Consider the following 24,734-nt stretch of genomic DNA (forward strand, 5'->3'; position numbering starts at 1 on the left):
TAACTGTAGCCCAGTTTCCATGAACAGAAGCTCATCTTCAGACAGGAGCGTTAAAGCAGCAGAGGGGATGTTAGCCTTATACCGCTCTGCCCCCTTCTGTTCATTCTCACACACACACACACACACACACACACACACACACTCTACTGACTCACACTGGACTGGCCTTCCCCTGGTGTTAAAAAGGAGGAACTGCAGCTGTCTGCTAAAAATCAACCAGACAAACCCATTAGATCCATTTGAAGGTTTTAAGATGAGTGACATTTCAAATTTCATTATCTAAAGACTGTTGCTTGAATATTGAGCACAGTCATAAATAAAGATACTACAAGCTGCACACTTTCATGCAATATAGTGTTCTTACTCAGTGATTTGGACTACAACTTCAAGAAAACAAAGGTTAACATTGTGATCTAAGCAAAACATCATGGATGCATGGACACAGAGTGGCATCCAGTATGTGGTTAAGTCATTTTTATTGAAATTATTCCAGTGACAAGGATTACATTTATAAAAGGCTTAATTTATTACACAAATTTAGTAGAAGTAACAGAGTCGCAAATTACAAATTATACACAGCAAAGAACATTTAAGTATTTACATTTTAAGAGGAGTTTGTTGTAATTTTTTTTTTTTAGGAGCAAGTACATAAGTTCTTGCAGAACAGAGCATTGTATCAAAAGAAAGGTTGTATAAAACGTTAATAGGCACCAATAACTCTTTCAAACCCCAGCTTTGTTTTGTTTTTGACACAGAAAGATTCTGGTGTATTATATGGTTCATCCCAGCCAAGTCTCTGCTTTCTATTTTCCTTTATCAAGCATGTCCTTCAATATAAAAAAAAATGTCACAATAAAAGTGCCCAATTATCCAGGTATTTACCAACTCTTTGTCGAATGAGGAATTTTGTAAGCAGAACAAAAATGTGTTCAAAATATGTGAACTGTTCTGTACTGAGTGAAATGCACCTGGAAAGAACATTTGTGACCGTGAAATTATAAGATTTAATCGAATTCAAAAAGTGAAGCTCGAATTTTGAAAATATTTACTAAAGTGGGAAAAAAAACCCATCCAATTCAAAAAAGGCATATCAGCATTGACGGATGGGATGTGAGAACTTCACGTGGAACTTCATAACTATGGGATCAAGTGCTGCCAAATTGAGAATTTACTGAAAACAGCAGCTGCGTAAAGCGGCTGAGGAAGACTGAGAAGAGAATAACAACAGCAACAGCTTAGACATAAATGAATTCCAAACTAGTTTGGGTCGATAGCAAGCACCACACCAGAGGCCAGTAATGACACAGTTCCAAGAATCAACAGGGTCAAACTGAGCAGCGTTGTAAGATGATGACTGTGGACAAAATAAAGATCAATAAACGTGTGTGTGTGTGTGTGTGTGTGTGCGTATAAAACAGATAGGCCAATACTGCCCCGTTTAGTCAGTGAGTGAAAAAGGGCAATGTGACTCTTATGCTCTACGCACTAACCTTCAAAAAACACCTTTAACACATCCACTGTTCTAATACAAAAGCGTGTGTGTGTGTGTGTGTGTGTGTGTGTGTGTGTGTGTTCTCTGTGATTCTACTCATTCACTACGCTCTGTATTCCACTTCAGCACCAAATCGGGGCCTGCATCGCGGCTCGTTTCTCTCTCTGACCACAATATCACATACGGTTGCCCTCTTATCAAAGTCTCTTCATATGCAGAGCTCCAAGGCCTTTTGTAAGCACTTGGTGTGTGTTAGCAAAAGGTTTCTTCTGGGTTTGTGTGTATGAATAGAATAGAACTACTAGTGTTATCGGTGGCATCAAGTGTGAATTTGTGCCATGAATGCTTTTAAACGTGTTTTATACAGATAAGCCTTCCTAGCCGTTTCTCGAGTGAAATGCTGTGTATTGTACTTATGCTACCACAAATAACCTGACCTATTTACTAACGTGTGACACCCAGTTCCCCGCTATCACTGAAAAACCTATTTAACTATACTTCTCTGAACATACAGTACATGTGCTGCTATGACAAAATTATTGATGAATTATCTAATTTAGGAATCGTGAATTTATTAGGAATATAGTTAAGCCGTCTAATAGTAGGTCCCCCAAACTATAAAAAAATACACTCATCTTCATTCCTGTTTGGTCTTTCTCACCGCTCCTGATACTTGGTATCATCACAATCAACACAGTATGTACCTAAAACAAAGGATATATTTACTATAAATATTGTAAAATTCTATAAATAGATAAGACAGTATAATTTCAGTGGTAAATGTAAACAATAGTCTCGTAGGACAACATGAAAACCACAGTTGGAAGAGTGTACTGGTTTGTCATAAACCTGCAATGACCACCAAGATACTGCACTACCACAAAGCCAAGACTCCTATGTTAATTAATACGACCCCAGACTAAACTGGATGTCTCCAAACTGACCAAGCACTCGGTGTTTGAGAACAAGCTTGAATCAATAACAACATTTTCTCTCCATTCCACAAAATCGTCGTTCTAAACCACCACCGTCACAAATGTCAACAGAATGGAAAAATGCCAAATGGTTATAAAATGAGAATTACAACCATGCAGAAGTTGTTTCTCTGACATTTCGGGGCGCGGCGCCCAAAACCGCTCATGATTATAGGCGCTACGTGACAGACATTCAAAATGGATCCCTTCCCAACCTGTAATTCTTGATGGAAGAATGAGAGAAAATGGTGCATTTACTGGGAACAAAAAAAAAATGTTGAAGACCTTCAGGGGGTATAAGGCGACTATAGGGTTGCCATAGAAACATACCGCCATATAATGGTACCTGTCTTTTAATCGCAGGCGTGCTATAACATTTTTCCATTGAGGGTAGATGGTGGGGTACATAATAAGGCAGGCAATCAGAAAGAACCACACTGGCCTGCAAATCAATTCCAGTCATTGCAGAGAGGAATCAATAGGTATATATATATATATAGGAGCTGGCAATCAAATCTGCATCATATTATGTAGATTTCAATGAGATGGCCTACATTGATTACAGCTTTATTGAATAACCATACTAACCAAGTAATCCAGTTAGAAAGCATATTTTTTAAACAAATTCTTAGCATTATTTATCACCCATATAATATCACCAAGGAAATCTTGGCCTAGTATATGCAGAAAGAATGATTAATAATAAAAACAATCCCTGCAAATCCCAACATTACATTTTTCCAGTTTGAGATCTGACCAAACCAGTATTGTGTTATCACTTGTAATAATAATCTATTGTAAACTTTGCAAATGAAGTGTAGATCTACAATAAGGCATTTATGTGTTGTGTTAAAAAGCATGCTTCATTCAACCCAGAGCCTTTTCAAGTGTAAGTTTTTAAGAAAATTCAAATAAATTAAACAGACATTTGTACATGGTGGACATGTGCACAGCTCGTCAAATATGAGCCGTTAATGTAAAATCAGCAAAAGGCTTCAACGTCACGACTGGGTCCTCAGCTTCCAAGTAAACAGTGAACACATGAACAAATGCTTAAAGTGTACAACGCTGTTAGAAAACAATGTATCAAAAACTATCCTTTAACAATAAAAGCACTGATGTTAAACAAGTACTACCACAAACCGATCGTAGTCGTCTCAGAGACTGCTGAGGAAGACTAAGCACATAGTATAGCCCAAACCTTTCCTTTGGAAAGCGAATCAGCCATGTTGTAGCTGGCGGTGCAGAAACACCCTCACTGCTCCTTGCGCTCGCACGGCGCCGTCTGCGGCTGGTTGGCACTTTTGTGGGGGTTCCACAGCAAGGGGGCGCTGAAGATGCCAATGATGCCCAGGTTGAGGACGAGGCTGAGGGCCAGCGCCCCGATGGTGCCCAGGAAGGAGGGCGACGCTCCGTGGGCCATGAGCCACGCCCGCCGTGAGGTCATGTCTGCGATCACGCCCTCCATCTGGAAGTGGGTCCCCACCACGGCGCAGATGTGGAAGAGCTGGTGGCTGGCTCCTGTACGGGGAGAGAAGCAGGGACGAGATCAGCTGGAGAAACGATGAGGTAGGGACGTCAGGTTTAAAGAGATGTTGGACTTTGCTAGTACCTTGGGTTGTGTAGCTTCCTGGACATGATATAACCCCAAAATCGGTGATTCTCTGTTATCTGTTGCTCCGGCGCTCCGTGAGAGGAGATTGGAGAATTGTGTTTTTTTTTCTCTCTCCTTTCACTGCCATTGTATGGCAAAACAGGTCTGAAAATCACACTTCTAACACAATATACGAGTGAAACGAACTAAATAGGTGAAAAAAGTGAGAGACTTTCTGTATTTAAATTTTGGCAGAATCTGCTTTGTCAAAGTCCTGTTTCTCACCTTTTTTCACCTATTTACAATTATTGATAAACGTACTATTTTCTTCGTTCCATCAGTTTCCTCTAACTTGATTTCTGAGTTACACTCACTCAAACTGAAAGGTTTAATAAATATTAAGAAAACCAATTCACTTAACCACAATTCAACAACATATTTTTTTATGTATTATCAGAATCTGCTTTGTTCGCATTCATTGCTAGAAGTGTGATTTTCAGACCTGTTCCTGCATACAATGGCAGTGAAAGGAGAAAGAAAAAAATGCAATTCTCCAATGTCCTCTACTGGAGCAACAGATAACAGAGAATCACTGATTTTGGGGTTTTATCATGTCCAGGAAGCTACACAACCAAAGGTACTACCAAAGTTCAACATCATGCACACAACTGAACCACTCACCTGTGCACTGTAATGTACGTACACAACACAGTCAGCCAAACTATACCAACACCAAAAGTTGAGAAATTTGTTTTCAATTGTTTTCTAACCTTTATTTATCCAGGCAAGCAGATCAAAAATTCACTTTTGGCTCACCTGCCAAGGGTTGGTAAACTAAATATAACTTGCTTGGCAAGAATGATTTTTGCCAGCCAAAACAAACTGGTATACATTTTTCATAGAAAAATGTCACGCTAACGATTTCCAATACATTCATGCATAGAATCAGGTGAATCAATGTGAATCATTCAATAACTAGACAAGAGCAGAATTAGAGTTTTAAGTTTAAACTCACTTACTGGCTTATACAAGATAGACAATGAATCATTTTAGTCATTTATCAAAAAAAAAAAAAAAAAATCAAACATTTGCTGGTTACTGCTAAGATTTGCTTGCTTTTCTCCATTTCATATTATGAAATGAATACTTTGGTAGTTTTAGTAAGCAATTTTAAGAATCACTTTAAGGGTTCTGGTAACTTGTGATGGGCATTTGTCATTATTTTTGACATTTTATAGACAAAATGATTAATCGATTAATCAGAAAACTATTACTATTATTACTATTAGATTAGCTGTTGTGTGCAGAGTGTTATACATTCACTGTCACTTTGCCTAGATTTTCCCTGCCGGCCCCGAGATTTGAAGCAGCAACCTTCCAGTCGGCAGCTTGCTTCTCTAGCCTTCAGTCTACTTCAAGCCTTTAGATAAACAAATATATCTAGGGCAACAGTGCATTCTCCAACCTAAATATTAATGGAATGGACATACCAAAGTAGTCGAAGCGCCCTGGGGCCAACCTCTCCGGGAGGTGGGAGGCAAACAGGAAACAGGTGAGCAAGGCGAAGAGGAGGTGGTAACAGTGATTGGACAAGGCCTCGCTGGGGCTGCAGTTCCCCCCGCAGCACAGCAGCAGCTACACACAGAAAAACACCCAGATGTCAAGGAACATTTATTTAGAAAACGCTTTTGACGCTTGAGGTTTGTCACAAAGTCCTTTACAGAGCAACAGAGGATATAAATACAGATAAAGTGACAACAAACCTCACAAATTTTAAGATATGAGAACAGAGGTTTGTGTGTGTGTGTGTGTGTGTGTGTGTGTGTGTGTGTGTGTGTGTGTGTGTGTGTGTGTCTGTACATGTATGCATGTGTGTGAGAGCACCAGGTCAGTCCACAACACAGAAAATCATAAGTAGGGTGAAGAAAGAAAAAAATACCCACATCTAAAAAAAAGCTGACCTGATTAGAGAAACAAACAAACAAACAAACAAACAAAATGACTTCTTGCACAAACTAATCACCCCAGTGATCAGTGGAATTAATTGATTGCAGCAACACATTTACATTAGATTAAGAAAGGAAATCAGCTTCCAGGTTAGTGAGCCAAAAGTCCTGCTCAAAGTATTAAAGACGGGCACTAATCACATCTGAGCTCTTACGTAATAATGCAAACACAGTTCGGCACTGCTTTTGCAAAATAGTTCATAGTGGAAATTGGACTCCAAGTGTGCACATGCAGACTGTTTTAAGTTTTGAATAAAAGCAGACTTGAAGCACAAATGGAAATGCACGTCCCACACCACAGTCAAGCTCCTGATACATTATTGGCAGCTTTAATCCAGTGTGCAAATATTTTTCCATTGTGTGCAGCAAATGTTGCTCCGTACTGACACTCACCCTGTAAAATAGAGGGACAGTGTCGAAGATGAATGGAAAGACAAACGCTCCGGTCCGCACAACTTTACTTCTTTGTGGGAACTGCAACTCCAGGAACCTATGGAGACAGACAGGGGGCAGTAATTACACTCACATTAGGCCAAGTCTTCTCCATGTCTTTCATGTTTAGTATTGACAAACCACTGCTACCCGTTGTTCTTTGTAGAAATCCCCACATTATGCAATACACCACTGCTAGCCATGCTTGAGACCCTTTAATCGTATTACTCTTCGACCCTGGTGTCGGCCATTTGAGCGGGTATGGGCAGAGCGGCACATGAGGGAAATCAGTGTTTGCCCTGATCCTCCTGAAAGGCATACTGCCACTGACTGTCCATCAACAAATGGGAGTAGATCACAGCATTACTCAAATCCACGTTTGTCTATTTAAATCTATGATTTAAGGCCAATGAGTCTCTATTTCGCTGATATATACACTGTAAGATGCTCTCAATAGCAGAGTCAGCTTAATGTTGTCAAGTGCACATACTGGAGTTAGACTGATATATAATTGCGCTCACTTGGCCAAGTCTTCTCTGTTCGCTGAAAATGGCTGTTTGTTAAATATCAGGTAGCCTATTGACCAGTCATGCCGTCCAGTGCCGTACGATGCGGGGTCCTCTCTGACCACAGCTACATAAAAACAGTCTGTAAAACCTGCAATGAAATGTGATTTTCCTTGCACAATTTATTTATTCATATAGTTGTTCAATTATATTTTTTTGTAAAGTAATTCTTCATTTAAAAATGCAGTGGTAGAGTTTCCCTACGACTGAATAGGTGAGTGGGTCACCCTGTCATAAAGAGTTTAAAATAATTGAATTACTGTAAGTTTCAGTGGAGAGTTTTAGTGTCCTATGATGGTCGAAATGCTATTTCAGAGGCTTTATTATACTGACAATAATATAATTCTGGGGAACACACTAAATCAACTATCAGCATCCAATACAAAAATACTGCTATCTGCATCGGCCCCAGCACCAACTATGATGTTCAACTTGAATTTATTTCAAACATTCACTTGCTTTTAACCAAACTCCAAAAAGTAAGATTCTCACAAATCCAGTATAGGAAAGTTAAATTATCATTGATGGAGACAGCAGCCTCTTACCTGGAATAGCAGGACAAGCTGGTACAGAATAGCGTGTTGCCGATGGCGATGGGGACAAAATGTTGATGGAGCCAACTGTTCACCCAGCAGTCCGGCATGACATAGGCCGCATAGGCTATGGCACAACCTAAACAGCAGCACACAACATCAAAATACATTAAAAAAAGAAGCCGTTATTGAATGATTTGACCAGAGAGGACTGCGGTTCTTAGTTTACTCTGTAACACCAATACCTGTCCTGAATAAATTCACAAAAGTACATTAAATCAATCAACAACGTAAAATTAAATGAGATTAAAAAAAAAATCACAAAGCATGGCCCAACGTAAGCGTGACACATATAGTGTATAGTGCACTGTAGCTATTTGAGGACTGAGACATTACACTTGAAAAAAGCACAATGTAGCTGTTGTCTATTTCCAGAAAGTGCATCTGTTGTGTGTTTCATTAGCAAATCCCCCATGAAAGCTCAGCCCAAGTACAGCGAGTGGAAAGTTTGTCCTAAAATTTTGGCCCTGCAGTGACAAACCCCCCAGCAGCTCTTATCCCTGAGATGGACTTTTGAACACTGGAAACTGGCTACATCTTGGCACTAAGGAGCTTTGTGGCAGATTAAGGATCACACTGCCAGGGGCCACATCATTTGTGAAAGGCCCTCAGTTAGTTACATGTTAATGTTTGATTGTGGGTCTGCAGGAGGGATCTCATATACTGCGAACATACACATGCCAATAAAACCAAATACATACCCTAAAATGCACACAAGGCTGTGCAACAGGGAACATGCGTACACACCCATAAACCTAAATACATAGGCAGACAAAATAAGTCTGTCTTGCATGTGTATGCATGCCCGAAAATAGCCAGACAGACCTACAGAAACAGCACATGCCTCCTAAAAAACAACTTTGCCCTATCAAATGAGTACTTGTGCAACAAGCTCTGAATTTATACAAGATAGAGATATCTTTTCATTATTTCTTTGTTGAAAGGTTGATGCTGAGGGAAAGGCAAACATTATTCGTAGGAAAAAGGGTTAAGCAGGTCAAGCAAACACTGTTTTCAATGCCGATAAGCTATCAAACAAATCTTTGTATCTGGAGGGAGGCTGAACAAGAGTTATCATCGCTTGTGGTTTTGAGGCGATATGGAAATCAGACACGCCCATATTACATCCAGCTGATATTCAGACTTACAATGAATGCTAAAGGGATGTAACGATATTTTGAATTTCTCTGTTATGGCATTTGCGAGGCAAATTAAATGTCACGTCAGCATTCTTAGAAACTGATTACCATAAGCTAGCTTGCAGCTGGGGGTTTTAACAAGACATTTGTTGGTCGACTGACTTGTCAATACAGACACTTGAGACTAAAGAGACTAAAATTCAAAATAATATCCACTGAACTACCACAGTTGATGTGGAAACTGCACTTCTACTGCCGCCATTTCAGTAGCACAACTACCTCAAATGTTTTGTTCATGAAACCATGATGATGTGCTTCCAGTTAGCACCACTTACAGTTTAGCTTCAGTTTCACTATGGTCATGTGGTTCAAGACTTGCTCTTTAACCAAATGCTGTTCTGCCCTCTCTTCTAATCCTCATTAAGGATAAAATAACAGTAAAATAACAAGAGTCCTCTGTACACTGATTGTCACCTTGACAGAATTCCTGTTTACCTGGAATCGTTCTGGTCGATAGTTGTAACCTTAAGCCTGTGAGCCGTGAACGGTGGCCTACACAGAACAAGCTCGACAGGCTTTAACACCAGCTGTTAGATCCCATCTCTGATAGGCCACATTTGAAACAATAAACCAGCAGGCTGGTACTGCGCAGAAAGATGGAGGACGCAGGTTCAAGGCCCCGTTTCTTCTTATACAGTCAGAGCGTTTTAAACCCTAGTTCATTTAGTGCAGTTATTTCAAATTCTGAAGTTGTTTCTCCTTTAGTTTGGTTTATTTGGGCATATGGGTAAACAGCAATTGCACTCGGGTGCGAACCAAAACAATCAGACCTAAATCTTGTTGACGGGGAGGTCTCATTTCCAAACGAACCCTGGAGTGCTTCGTTTGGAGTGAGAATGTGATCCGACGTGACCTGACCCAATTACAGGAATCACTGTGCATTAGTTGGGTTGGATCACATTGGTTCTCACTCCAAACGCAGCTGATGCTCCAAGCTTGCTGTCCCAGAAGAAATTCCTTTCCAACACCAAGTTTCAGACTGAAATGACTGCTCTGCATGTAGCTTTTGCTGATAAATGATTGCTTACTTGAAATGTTGCCATGTGAAACACAATCAAACTGATGTGTAAATGCAACAAAATAACTCATCTCTTGATTTGCACTAAAGTGAACAGACTACAGGTTTGAAAACACCTTTATACACATTCAAACCTGCAAGCTGTCTTCTGCTGTGGGCCACTGAGCAGTTGTTGGGTTAAGTGCCCTTGCACAAGAGGAAGAGGAAGCGGAGAGAATCACGCATTCATTTCCCTGACTTCACACAGATTTTCCCTGGGGTTCTGGGGAACCAGCAAAATAAAAGTCGCAAGCCTTTTATTTTTAGGATGCCGCCACCCTCGATCAATTCTCACCCAAGCTGTAGAGGCTGAGCGCGCCGTAGTCAAAGAAGTAGCAAATGTGACGGGACTCCGGGGACATGGTGCTGAAGGTGTGGGCGCAGCTGGAGGTGAAGGGGTAGATGCAGATCAGCAGCATGTACACCAGCAGGGGCCAAGTGTAGCTATCTGTCAGGAAGTTCAGCGTGGAGCAGAGGACGCTGAAACGCCACAGGAAGTACCTGGGAAACACAAGTAGCCTCGTCAATTTCCAGCGTGAAAACTTCAAAATCTAAAATGTGTGAGAAAGCTAAGAAATTCTGGTAGGTTTAGGCACAAGCTGAAGAAAAACTTGTTGTGGGTAATGAGTTACAAAGTAATGCATTACTATAATCACATTACTTTTTCCTGTACGGAGTAAAGTAAGGTGTGGCTGTTCCAATTTCAGTAATCACATTACAGTTACTGATCTAACAGTCGTTACTTGCATTACATTCTTTAGCCTTTTTAACCTCTTTATTGGCGTAATATCTATCCAAAGGTTCCCCTTGTCTTATCCTGCCTTCAAGACATGTTGGAAACATCAGAATTACGCGCAGAACGCATATGAACGAGCCAATAAAGTGGTAAAGATGACTTGAAAAGTCAGGATTCAGGTCTCCCCTCTTATCTCTTGTCTTGGTCTCAGCCAATATTAGATGTTTACTTAACTATCTACAATTTTTGGATATATTACCGCCTGATCCACCTTCATTTATTTTCTCCCCAGCACTACAAACAATTTAAGGGATTAGCCTACACCTGTGTATGCTATGTAATGGTCCTCAAGCTTCTATGCACTGATTAGTTTAAGTCCATATGCATTCATTAGTTGGATGTTGAGGGGTTTAGTACAGAGCTCCTGCAGATAGATCTGCATTTCAGTTGCTTCTTAAGAGACTCCTTCATCATTATTTTTACATCTGGAAAGACAGCTACACTGTCGATTTAGGTATTTAGTATTTAGCCATTTTGGTCTTGAATATGCTCTGGTCTTGGTCTCGACTTAGTCTCAACCCCCTTTGGACCTGGTCTTGACTCTAGACTCGAACTGGACTAAGTTCAAAGCGTTATCCATCTCATATGGTAAATTTAGGTGCAGCAAGGCATAAAAACACAACACACAACAAAACTGCGCCAAACAAAAATATCCAGTGCAAAATATTCCGAAAACATATGACACATTAAATAAAGACATTAAGAGATGAAAAATGAAAAGTACGGCACATGGAAAAACTGAGAACTTCAGTCTATTTGGTCTAGATTTAGAGAGAACATTTCCCAGTTGTACACACCACGTTGGCAGGAAGTGGGTCCAGATGTTGACCGTCTCGTTGTTCATCTGGAAGCTGCTAAGGAGGCAGTCCATCGCTGAGCTCCGGGGGTGACGGTAGCCAGAGATGATGCCATCCTCCCGGAAGACCTGAGGGCCGAACAGACAGTCCATGTCACATGTAAACAAGAGAAAGTAATGACAATGTGTTACACTCTGCTGATCCCAAAAGGCAAATTCCTTTTTTCACTTGGCCCCATCTGCAGGGAGGTCAGGGTCAGCTAATAGTGTCCCTGTTTTGATCAAAGTAATAATCCATGATATTTTCATATAAGTAAATGTCTGTTTTTCATATAACAAAAAAGTTATTCAACCTTTACCCAGTTTGGGAAAGCTTTTAAGCAGTTATTTCCATGGAAAAATCCTCTGGCACACAGGAAATTATGTGTTTTACATTTCTGGCAAAAGCAACAGTGGTTTGTTTGAGAATAAATAGAAGAAGAACTGGGTAGTTAGCATGAGCAGCGATAGCCACTATAGCTGAACAGACACAGAAAAGAGCGCCACCTACGGAAACTCACACTCATCAACACCCTGCTAATAAATTACCTTCCCAGTAGAGCAGGAATGTTAAATATCACGTGGCTTGTCTGTTGATTGAGTGGATGTATTTGTGAAATGATTTGCCTTTTAGGAGTATGACTTTGAGCTTCTAGATCAGTTTTGAGTGGAGCAGAAACTGTGAGAAAACAGAGTTGGTTGTGCCGTTTCCTGGTGTTTTATGTTGTTTGCACACTGTATTGCAATTTTTTTTTTTTAGTGATTGATTGTCCATTAGTTAAATCTAGGTAGGCTTGTCTTTGTAAAGTCCTTTGAGGCAAGCTTTAGGGATGAAGGGTTATATAAATAAACCTGACTTAACTTGAGTGTGGTGACTCCTTATGATTGGAGGTTGGTTTTGACCCTTAAAACTATATTACTAAATTACTAAAAAAGGCTCAAGGCTAGAAAAACAGTTACTACTACTATCCCAGTTGTTGGTGAAAGATCAGATGTTTGAGGGAGGGAAAACACTGAGATTACAGTAATTCCAACCCCTACAGACGTCTCTGTCACTACAGCCCCAGTGCTAGAAAAAAAACTATAAATATGACACTTTTTTCAATTATTTCTATGGGTAAATACATAGCAATTTGTGACGAATGTGACAAAGACAAGTGGTCAAATTAACAGCTGAGCATCAAAAACAAATGGGATGCAAAACTGATCTAAAGACTATCATAAAAGTATTTGCAAATGCAAGGCGATTGTATGGCACTAGGCTGTAAAGGAAGACAAGACTAAAAACATTTCTTAATCCATTTGATTTCATTAACTAGTTTTACTGCAGCTCATTTGCATGCAACAACAGGCTAGACTATGCAAAAAGTTACGTGGATAAAAACGTCTGTTATGGCATGAAGCCTATTGTTATATTATTTATATTTATTGTTTTCAATATGAGGCTAGTTTGATATATTTTTTAAAGCTGGAGCTATGAAAAGCTCCCCATGTTCATGAAACCTGGGTGTTATTGCCAGTAAACAAGGAGTCTTAATAAGTTGCCGAGTCTATATGATCAAGTGTTAACGTTCAAGACTAAGGAGACTGAAGAGTAACAGAACCAGACAGATTTTTTGATGTTTCTGACAGACACGAGCAGGTATGGAGATACTAACATAATAGATTATTTTCATTCAAATAACAAAGAGAAGAAGTCAGTTTATAGTCAAGCTATTGTAGTAGAACCTTGCATACTGATAGGCTGCACAAACTGCCTACACGCTCACTCAGTGCCACTGTGCTTTCCTGTTTAACTAAGAGTAACTACACCAGTAAATTTAACTATTCCAACAAGAAACACAATACCCAGAGGCTTATTACTTGATCGAGCAATCAATAGTGCCAAATAGTTTCTGTCTGGTACTTTCACTGCATTCAGCCTGTCCTTTTGGCCCTATATTTAAATTATTATGAATATACTCAATTGATAAAATGCACAGCGCCATCTAATTCAGGTGGTGTTTGATTTTATTATCGCTGAGTGCCGACGGAGAAGAGGCAGGCGGGTCTTGGAAAGGTTTGGTAGATTTGGTTGGCTGACCTAAGAGCCACACTTGGCCCAGCGTTACGCCAGTGCCCCCATTTTCATACAATCAGTGCTTACCCCATTTTAGAGAATACAAGACCTGCCTCATATAGTATTTGCAACTAATTTCTCAACTTTAATAACAGATAGTGTCAAGTACTTTCCAGTGGGTATCTAAACTTTCTGGGAATCATGGCATGGCATTTGGTACTTACAGCCTGGTTAAAACAAACACTAAGAATGCAAATACTGTTCGATTCAGCACTGTTGAGGACATCTGATTTCCCACTTACCTTGGGGACCTGGTGGATGTCAAAGAGCTGGGGGAGTTTGATGCTGAGCATGTCTGTGGGCAGTTTGATAGCAACCCTCCCTCTCTGACAAACCTCCCGGAGCCTGGCCCGTCCTCCGCGGCAGAGGACTAACCAGACGGGGCAGTCAAACGCCGGGACCTGGGCCCCTTCTCCTGGCCCTGCTGGCTCGCATCGCAAGCAGCGTCCCCAGCCCCAGCCCTGGCTCCACCCGCCTCCGCCACCACCACTGTCCCCACCGCCCCGCCACACTGGAAACACTGCAGAGACACACAAGAAACAGACGCAATGAGACACAAGAAGAACAGAAAATAATTCTTAGCATCTGTGTTGTTGTACCAGATGGGTGGGGCTCTTAGCGCCAGGAAGTTTAGACTATTTGAATTAGGAATGCACCAATCAGCCACCAATAATCATCAAATAAACATTCTAAATAGGTCATCGGTTTTTAATATATGGTCAGAAACAGCTGGACAGCTGGACAGCTGGACTCAATGAAAACCTTTTTCACGCAGGCAGGAAAAGGACATCAGTCATTACGCACGCACTAAGATGTGATAACCATGTTTGGATAAAGACTATGATTTATTTACACATGGTTAGGCCAGCTATGTCATTCAGCCATAAAAACACATTGCTTTATTGAAACTTTACTGTTCATACTAGATGTGCACTGATGACTGAGCGTTATTCATAGAAGGTTTGGATAAAATGCATCATTTCAAATGGTGATCAGCTGATCACGATGTTACAAAACCGGTAATTGGAGCTGGCCCCTAAAAATACAAAAGTGATCATTATAAAATTGTTAGATAAGGGTGATAGGTGATGCCTTGAGATCACCGAAGTCCTCTGACACAGTTTCAACACACTGGAGTTGTGGTTAGTGTTCATCAGTGTTTCATCTTTGTGGTGATCACAGGCCAAACGTTTATCAGCATTCAAGTTTGTATGACAGAGTCCTTAAGTGGGATGACTTTGTCGACTGGAACCGACATTGGGAACAATCTCCCATTGTGCCTCCTCTTGAGACGTACCCAGACATCGACTCAGAGAATGACTGGCATTGTCACATTGTAGTGGGCTGCTAACAAAAGCAAGCATGGTAATAACAACATGTTCCTGAGAGCCAGTATTACACAGAGCTTTCCTTCTCTGTCGAGAGAAGGGGAAAGTTGTCAGTAAGATAACTTTTGTTTCTAAGCCCATGCCAGGTCTTCAATATTCCAGGCATGCTTTGCTTTGACAGCATTTGGCTGGCAAAACAACTGAACAATAATTTTTTTCTAACAATCTCTCATCAGCTGTTGGGAATTACAGTTGAGCAAGTTGCAAGCTGCCATTATTTTAGCAGCACACCACTCTTGTTTGCATGTAGTGGGTGGATTACTAAATAAAAAAGTTGGGATAAGCAATAGGGAGACACAGTGTGAAGCGTGAGGGAGTGTTTGAGCAACAGGAAACACTTGTCTGACATACGTGCAGGCACTCGTGCGTGACACACACACACACACACACACACACACACACAAACAACCAGATTATACAACATGTGGGGACAAGCACGCCAGTGTGTGCTGAAACAGGATGAGAAATGATCACATGTTGTCTTGGACACATCGCTCTGTGTCTCCTCCGCCTACATGTCATTAAAACACCATTACTGTCAACAGACTGGATGGAAATTTTTTCTCCTTGTAGTATTAAATTGGGTGTACAAAACATTTTCCTTACATAATATTGAACTGGACATTACTGCTACTGACTGTACTCTCAGAATTGAGAAAACATAAATTCTAAACATAATATGTAATTTAATGGACTTTTTATTGAAAGTTCCTTACATTAACCTGAGTGTATTTTTCATATGGGAGGCCGAAGTTGGAATCAAACCCATAACCCTGGCCGTCTTATTGCCATGCTCATTACATCACCATCACCATTACAGCCCTGTGCCTCTTCAAAGTTAGGGCAGCTCTCCCCAGACATGACGGGGTGAAGAATTTCCTGGCGTTCCTCCTGTCATTACAGCTCATACCTAGAGGGGCTCCTCTCTGGCGGTGTGGGAGCAATGAGAGGGGACCGCTGCTGACTGCATCCCAGCTGCAGGCCCTGGCCTGTTAACTGTGACAAAGTGAGCTTTGTGGAGGCTAAGCCTTGAGAGTACAGGGCCAAAGGACGACTGTTACACGCTGTACTGGATGAAAATGAGGCACCATACACACACACACACACACACACAGTATTCTGCCATGGAAACAGTCAGAAAGACAACAGTACATGCACAAATACTGTATGTCCTAACATGCATGCACGCTGGTAACAACTCCTGCATTCATCGTGCCTGAAAAACACGCCCCACACAGACAACAACACACACAGACCATAGCTTGTGTCCATGACAATAGCTACTGTTGAGTTCAGTGCTCAGAGTGAGAAATGCTAGCTTGGATACAGATCATTAGCATCATGAGGTGCCAGTGATTTGAATAGTAATCTTGAGACTTGGATGTCTTTGCGTTGTTTTTTACGAGCTGCCTTGCTGATTTGAATGGTAAAATCTATCCATGCAAAATTGATACAGATTAGACTATAACTATGGAAGGGAGAAACTTTATGAAGCTGAACACAGGCTCAAGTATGTTACTGTTACATGTCGATCCTGGACAGCTGACTCTGAGAACTGAGAAAATTATAATCTACATAACATAACAAGATTCTTATATATCTTATATTCTGATGACATCCATCAGGAGAGACTTCACAGAGCTGAAACATGTCTGCCATCTTGTTCAGTGGGCCGGGTCTCTGAAAGTAAATTTCCCCATTCATTTTCTTGATAGGCATTTCAGAAAATACCGCCAGCTACAAGATGAATCACGAGCTTGTAACAATACATAGCGTCAGTCTAACTATTTTTAAGCGGGAGTGAACTACTCATCCCATACAGCACTTGGAGTGACATCACCCATTCCCTTTCCCTCTTTTTCAATAGAGATACTAAATAACATAATAATGTCATATACAATAATACAGTAATAATTACTGATTTGTAATGATTTTCACCTTTGCACATACTCTTCTTATCATCCCTAAAAAAAACAACAACAAAAAGAAACAAACAAAAAAAACATGTCTGACAGCAAAACCATCGTGGAGCGGTGTTAATCAATAGTACAGGTTGCTAGCTAACGTGACTTACGATCGGGTAATGTTGCTATGGTAACCGCAACCTCTCTGATTGAGGGAAACTTGCTAATGCTTGTGGGTAGTGAAGTTCTCATGAATAAAACACAACTTCTTAACAGCAAAGCTGAAATCAGGCTGGCAGGACTGGAAGGCCACTAGTTCGATCTCTGCTACAGCCAATGTGTATCCATCAACATCCATGTGTCCTGCCCAAGTGTCTTTGAGCAAGACGCTGAACCCCTACCTGCTCATTCTTTGTAAGTTGCTGTGGATAAGAGTATTGTCTCAATGCCTAAAACTGCCTCAAATGGCCACATTTTACACTCAAATGAGCTTCCCCCTCACACACACACACACACCCATCCACCAATAGTGCTGATGGCATAGCAGAGATCTGAGAAAATGTAAACGGTGCGCTCAAATTCAAACACACCTCAGGTCTGGAAAGATACAGTACAACAAATAAAACATCACTCACTAGAATCTGAAGCTGAAGGCCGGTGCCAAAAACGTCTGTACAACAAGCTAAACAAGAAGAGACTGAAGAACAAATTATGGAGTGTTGTTTTTTCCTGTCACAGTACAGTTCTGGACCAGAGAGTGCAGCCAAATGGGTGGAAAGTTACCCTGGTCTGACTACTTAATTTGCATCAAGATTGAACTGTCCAAGATCATAGGATGAAACATACAGTGTGTGAAGTATGTAAGATTTTAAAGGGGCGAATACACCAAAAAACAAACTATGACTTTTGAAAATAAGTTTTCTTTACAAAACCTAAGAAAATGAATAAGATGACCTGCAGCCTCATACATACCTAGGCCAAAAACACACTGCTCTTTCACCCCGCCTTTCTTTCTGAGGTCATCCTGCTCACTTGGTGGAATAACTGAGTGTTCGGCCTGCAAGCCCTCTGCTCCAACTATTCCCCTGCAACCTCTCCAACAAACATCAAGGCGAGGAAGAAGTGCTCACACTGCACTCCAAATAAAACACATTGATTTATTTCCGAGTTAGGCCGGACACACAGTTAAGCCCCATTTAGGCTTCCCTATACAAACTTAAAAAGATCAGGGTGAAAATCCCACGGTGTAGTTCTTTTTTTTTTAAACCATTCTTAGAGGCTCTGTAACATTTGGCTGGGACAAGGAGTTTTTCTGCTTAAGTGATTCATAAAATCTTGTAGTATGCATCCTCCCTCATAAGATAACACCCACCGCCAGTACTAGTACATTGCAGTTTCCAGGAAATCTTGCACAGAATCACTGTCCAGTACTTCTGACGAAGGCCCGCTGACATAAAACAGGAGGGGTTTGGGGAAATGTGCTGTTTGAAATGACTGATTCTCGCGACAGTTTGCTTGTTTGCGAGAGGGAAGAAGAGCACAGAAGAGCCTCTGGATGTTTAGCCTGCGGTTTCAATTTCCTCTTAACCTCTTTGCACACCAGTCCTTTGAAACCAGTTGGACCACTGATGTCTGCATAAAGCATGACTTCTGCTTTCTGTTTTTGACACCAGCCAGGCTTTGGTGACGTTTAGTCCAGCGTCTCTGTGCGATCTGTGGCGTTATCAAGCAGCCAGCACCTACTCTAAAAAAAAAAAACACATACTCAGGCCTATCGCTTTCAAGATGAGATAAGAAGAAACCACAAAGCTGCCACAATTTAAAAACACCATCCTCTCAAAGTATTTCCCTTCAGGCCAGACTCTTTTCTTACACAACTAAGTCGCTGTATTGGCACAGTGTGATTGGCACAATCAGTTTTGAGTGTAGCCCTCTGTGGGTGTGAAGGCACTGGTCTGCGAACGGGTGTTGACTCAACAAACATGGGGAGTAACACAAGCCACGCAATAAGTTATTATGGATGTGCACGGTATTTTCTGTGACGGCTCATGTGACAAAGAATCAACACTGACTGACCACAAAAACTTCTTCTCCCTCTCGCCTCCAAGACTGCCTTTGTTACCTTTAGGCCCATAGCAAACCCAATGTTGTGGCCAAAACTATACTCCCTTCCCTGTTTTTTTTTTGTTTTTTTTTGTTCCCATCCTACTGAATCCTGAAATCTGAAATTCTTTCCCCTCGCTCGTGATGTCGTCACATGACCTTCCTCAATGGACGTCTTTATCGCCGGGAGGCAGACAATAAGGCAGCTATGCAGGGAGCATGTCCACACAGATGGACACACATCCCTTATATGCAAAAAACCCCCCCCAAAAAACAGAAAAACAGCCTCGGCACATTTGGGAGTTCGAGCTGCAGGACATTCCACTGTCAAGTTGCGACGTGCTTCTGTACGTTCTGCCCAGGAAATGCACGACATCACCCAAAACACACGCACGCATACACACTTGACCAGCAGGTACATTGGAAAAATAGGACTGCACCATTTCATAAAGGAAAAATCCACCCTCAGATCCTCTTACACCGTTACATAGCCTGCTGTATCCTCAATTTGTGATGGTCAATGCACTCCAGGAGTTATTTTACGATGAAGTGTTGTAATTTGCTTATTTGGTGAACCCACTTTCCCTCAACCTTCTACTTCTACTTCTACTTCACTTACTGCATTTCCCTGACTTTCAAAATCCCCATAAAATGTGTCTGGACTTGTTGCATCAAACTGTCCGTTTTAGCGTAGGTGGAGAGAGCTAATAACTATGGCAAGAACAACAGAGTGAGTTTTTTCCAGTTGAGAAAAAGCGGGAGTCATGGCCTTAGTCCAAAACATGTCTCGTAGCTGCATTGCATTCTGGTCTATTGGTCTCTCTGCCTCTTCTATTAGGAATTCCTCCCTGGATGATTGTTGAACGTCGAAATGGTGAGTCTAGAAAGAAGCCCTCGCTCTTTGATTCTGAGGGACTGACACCAAAATATATTCAACTCCATTGTAGCTGCACTAGAAGTATCTCAACGTATCTCAAAGCCATTTATGTTTGGCCAGCAGGAATAAAAACATAAATAAATGGAGAAAAAATGGATCTAGAAAAGCAAGGTACATCGCCAATAGCTGTTTTTTTTTAACAGAATGAATGTGTTTTTGGGTGGATTTTCCCTTTAACGTCATCAGGCTCCCTCCTACACCACAAATGAACCAATATCCTCTGACCCAGTGCGTGAGGTTACTGTAGTATTTGACACTTTGTGGAGCAGCCTGTACACAGGAACATGCAGTAAACCTTGTCATGAGACGTGCATTACAACTTCCCCTTGTTGCTTCAACTCTGAGGTCATGCTGGAATGTTTTGCAAAAAAAAAAAAAAAAAAAAGGTGTCCCTTCTTGGGCGCCCCCCTTCCTGGAAGTCTCTACATCTGATAAGAGATGATTGGTGGAGGTTATGTAAGGTGGGTCTTTTTTTACTTCAGTATTTAAGATCACAACTGATAACTGCTGGAACAAACAGGTAGCTGTCACTTCTCCTGTAAGTTAAACAACAGTTAAACTGCTTGGGCAAGAATGTTATGTTTTAAAACTCTATCGTTCAACCAGGTAGTCCCCCAGTAAAGACCTGTGGGTTTCTGAGCATGCTGCCGAGACAAAACCCCCAAAGTCTGAATACTGACAAAGAGCCCAATTAAGAGTCAGCATGTTCCTTGGCCTGCATGTGACTTTTAGTAACCTGTGACAAATTAGGAGAACAATCTGTCAAATGGAAACCGGTTGCGACGCATCGTTCCTTAAATATGTCTGAAGTAATAAATTTGAACTTGAATAAGACTCGACCGGCCGGGTTGGTTGTGGAGACACATGTCATATTTACCCCAGGTATTTGGAAGCACATTTCCTCCGACTAACCAACTTCATTCCTTCATACCTGCACCTGACTATGCACATAGTTTACCCTTTGCCAAATAGGCTACTTTTCCTCTGTATCCTTTCTCTTGTTGTGAGCATATGTCCTTTAAACTTCTTTACTACCTGCAGTGAAAATGACATGAAAAGTTTGGTTCCAAAATGAAATGTCCTACTTATGGGATGCTGATCTGGAAAAGTGATAAATGCCTAACTCTGTGCCAAATAAAACACACATTCCCTCATTCATGTACTGTACAGTCCAAGTTGGGAAAGAAAACGTGATAGAAAAGTCCATGTGAAAATAGAAATGTGATAGAAAAGTCCATGTGGGAATTCCTTACAATATGGAAAAAATTCAAACAGCAACAAGATGGAAATAAAAAAATAAAAAAAAAACGCTGAAAAGTGGATTTCGCATGGAAAGGTAACCAAATCAACCATTTAAAAAAAAAAAAAAAAACTGGACACACGCAAAGCTCATTCTCGGAACTCAACCCTTCATTCCCCAAGTGTTTTTTTTTTCTTACCAACTAACATTGACTTTCCAGGAATTCACACACGACTTGAACACCAAGTTATAGAACAAGTTAACGTTACTGATACAACAGCAGCTCAGGACAGTTGTCTGTCAACGTTAGCCAAGTCAAACAGCAAAACTTCGCCTGCTACAACGCAACGATGACTAAACAGGCAACTATTTTTTTTTCTTTTTATTTTATCTCATTTTACTCCTAGCATCTTTTTCCCCAACGCCATTTTTTCCAACTTACCGCGGCTCTCTGTCATGCGAAGGGACGGTAGGGATGCCCCCCTGTCTCCAGAAAAGGAAAAAATGGTGTGAAAACTTGGGCTGGGTGGCTTTTGTTGTCTCGGTTTGGTAGCTGTGTGTGTCTCTGCCTCCAGTTTAGCTGTTGGCTGCTCCAACTGAAGAGCCTGCGCGAGCCAGTAGGAAGAGCCGCTGGGGGCTCACGTGGATCACTTGAGCAACAATAACAACAGCCATGTGTGTTCAGCTCCCTATGGGCGGCGATATAGCATGTATGGGTATGGTGAAGGTATGGATTTTAGGGGACAAAGGCGAGCCACGCCTTAGCCTAAGTAAGTCCAGGTTTGAGCTTGTAGTTTTTATCGCTTTAATGGAGAGCACAGATCAAGCCTAAAAAAAATAAATTAAAAAAAAAAGCAAAAATCACATTACATTCCTGGATGCTCCAGTCAGGGCCAATTAATGTTGGCTCTGCGTCTGTGCAGGATAGTTTGGTTACCCTTTGTCTAATAATTTATCCAGTTCACTAAACCCCAAGAGATGGCAAAGTCCCTGCACCTAATATAGCCTACTTTACTGTCGCTTGGGACAAAGCTAGGATAGATAACTGGGAAGATATAAAATTATGAAACAGCTGGTCCTGGATGCTCCTCTCATATGATTTGTTTTCCTCATATGATTTGAAATGAAATGAAATTTCCAGTAATTTCTGCTTGATCTTGTTCTTCATTAGCCTAGAATTATAAAAACTGCAAGTAGCGGCAAGTAGCAAGTGCACACCATACCCAATCTACGCCCATGAATTTATCAAACAGTAGGCTACAGTAAACCTATTGTTCTGATAACCTGATTGGCAATTTGTCTTACACCCTGCAGTCATTAAAAACATACAAAGGACACAGTTACAATACATTCAACATTAAAAAAGAAAGTTTCAAGTGGGCTCACCATCAACATTTGTTCATAAGAACAATAACTGCTGGGATAAAGGAAGTTGTCAGGAAGGAAGCCATTGCAGGTGTTACTTTTCAACACAACAGATTAAAAAAATATATATATTGACAGAATACTTTATTTATTGTCAGTGGAAAAGTTAGTGTGCCCCAAATAAATGACATATCCTTTCCAAGTAAACCTGTTTTACCACATCTTCAACCACTGAGAAATATAACTTCTATATCCTATTATTATGAACCGTTAAAACAGCAGGATGTATGTGAGTAGCCTTCATGAAGTCTGATCCGGGATATCCCGCTGCGTGCATCACTGAAAACACGCGCTTGATGGGTAGTTTATTGCGCCATTGCACGTGGGAAATTACATAAGTACTAAATGAGCGCATAATGTGTTGAATTATTCAAACTGCTTTGAATGCGTGGCTTGTGTTGATATGACCAAACGATGTTATTGTTAAATGTTATGGCCATGTAGTGATGTACACACACACACACACACACACACACTCGGCAGTAACATGTTTGGTAATAAAAACGTCCTGTTCCTGTACATGGGAGTGACTGTGAGTGGAAAAACAAGGGTCTCTAAAGAGGAGGGGGGATGTAGTGAAACAGGACACAGTTCTTAGAAAGAGAAATACACTCATGGCCGGAGTGACCGCATTGTTATTATGAGCGAAAAACTGCTGGGAAAGTAATGTTATAGGATACACAAAGAGAAACCCGGGTCTAACCTTTCAGCTTTATGGTGCCGATGGGATCATTGGAGTCTTGAATGAAGAGATTCTTGCCCGTGAAGACAACAAAATAAAAATAAACGATTAGCTGGCAACAGAAAAATTATAATTCCATCATAAATCCTCGCTCGGGCCTGTCCCTGTTATTGTACCAGACAGTTCCCCCTCTTTCCCTCTGCACATTCCAGCACTAAGCGAATAAAAAAACACTGGATCCCCAATGTCGAAATCCCACCCTCGGGGCAGAGACTTTTTTTTCATTGGATGTGGCAAAGAAAGAAACCTTGTTTTTCCACGATCAGGAGACAAGGCAGAGCGCTGCAGAGAGACCCGGCATCATTAACATAAAGGAGCGAAGTTGGGTGACATTTACCCAGACACCAAATGCATGACATTTTCTAACATTTCTAATCATGCAAGAATATGAGAGAGAGAGAGAGAGAGAGAGAGTGGCTTGAATGCTCTTCCTGTTTGTGCAGCAATGCGGAAGGAATTCAAGTTTATGAGCAGAGATGGAAAAAAGACAAATAATCAGAAGTTACTTACACATGAAGTCAAGGCAGGCAGGACACTTCCCAACTGCTAGGACAGACCCCTTCATGGACATTTGATTTCTCAGGCACTTTTAACTAAGTAGATTTTTTTTTTCTAATGTATTTTCTGCTTGTTCCAACACCCTGAACCATCCTGCAGCCCCCCCCAAGTTCATCTGATCACAGAAAGAGGACTAGTATCTGACTGCCCACCCCCATCACCCAACACAAAAGTGGGCCAGCACAGTGCCAGCCATCTTCTGTCGGGGTGGCGCTGACCTTACTGCCAGGGGATTGGTTCCTCTCTGCCCATGGTGGCGGGCATGGGGCCCGGGACAGAGAGAGGGACACAAGAGATGGCGGGGGGGGGGGGGGAGAAAGAAAGGATGGCACACAGAGACCTAGTTTGAGAGCAGCCGGGCTCCCTGGAAAGATTTCACATCAAGAGTTGAGTGGGTTTAGAGGAAAGACACTGATTCAGGTCAGTTAAGGTAGGCAGACGGGTTTAGATTCAAGAGGTACAGATGCCCTGTATCAAGCTGTGCAATCAACCTGCACAGAACAACTCAACCAGAGCTGTGACCAAGTCAACTTTGCCCGAGTCCCAAGTCAGTCTCAAGTCTTGAGGCACAAGTCTCAGCTCAAGTCCCAAATCTAAATGTAGATTACAAAGTCAAGTTCATGTCATTAATGTCAAGTCTCAAATCTAAATGTAGAAGTGTGAAGTCAGAACAAATTAAGTCCAATATCAATTTAATATCCTGAAAACTACATATCCAGGACTTCTCAATGCAATATGGTTTTAATAGGATAAAAACCTGGTAAGAGCATCATG

General features: G+C 41.3%; 1 protein-coding gene across 2 annotated transcripts; it reads right to left on the minus strand.

Moving 5' to 3' along the window:
• Positions 1 to 521: 521 nt before the first annotated feature.
• paqr6 (progestin and adipoQ receptor family member VI) lies at positions 522 to 23,973 on the minus strand. 2 transcript variants are annotated; one of them, XM_071521985.1, is made up of 8 exons: positions 23,913 to 23,973; positions 13,906 to 14,183; positions 11,507 to 11,634; positions 10,209 to 10,414; positions 7,610 to 7,736; positions 6,460 to 6,556; positions 5,551 to 5,695; positions 522 to 3,987 (listed from the first exon to the last, which is right to left on the minus strand). In XM_071521985.1, the coding sequence occupies exons 1-8, from the start codon at positions 23,971 to 23,973 to the stop codon at positions 3,722 to 3,724; spliced, it is 1,308 nt and encodes a 435-aa protein (XP_071378086.1). In that variant the 3' UTR covers positions 522 to 3,721. The 2 variants fall into 2 exon arrangements, with proteins under 2 accessions (XP_071378086.1, XP_071378087.1); XM_071521986.1 differs by lacking the exon at positions 23,913 to 23,973 and having other exon boundaries at positions 13,915 to 13,956.
• Between the last annotated feature and the right edge of the window lie 761 nt (positions 23,974 to 24,734).

The sequence above is a fragment of the Centroberyx affinis genome, unplaced genomic scaffold (genome assembly GCF_046629955.1).
Source record: "Centroberyx affinis isolate AG114_WGS23_722 - 3 ecotype Tasmania unplaced genomic scaffold, CSIRO-AGI_Caff_v1 ptg000948l_1, whole genome shotgun sequence".
Lineage (NCBI taxonomy): Eukaryota > Metazoa > Chordata > Actinopteri > Beryciformes > Berycidae > Centroberyx > Centroberyx affinis.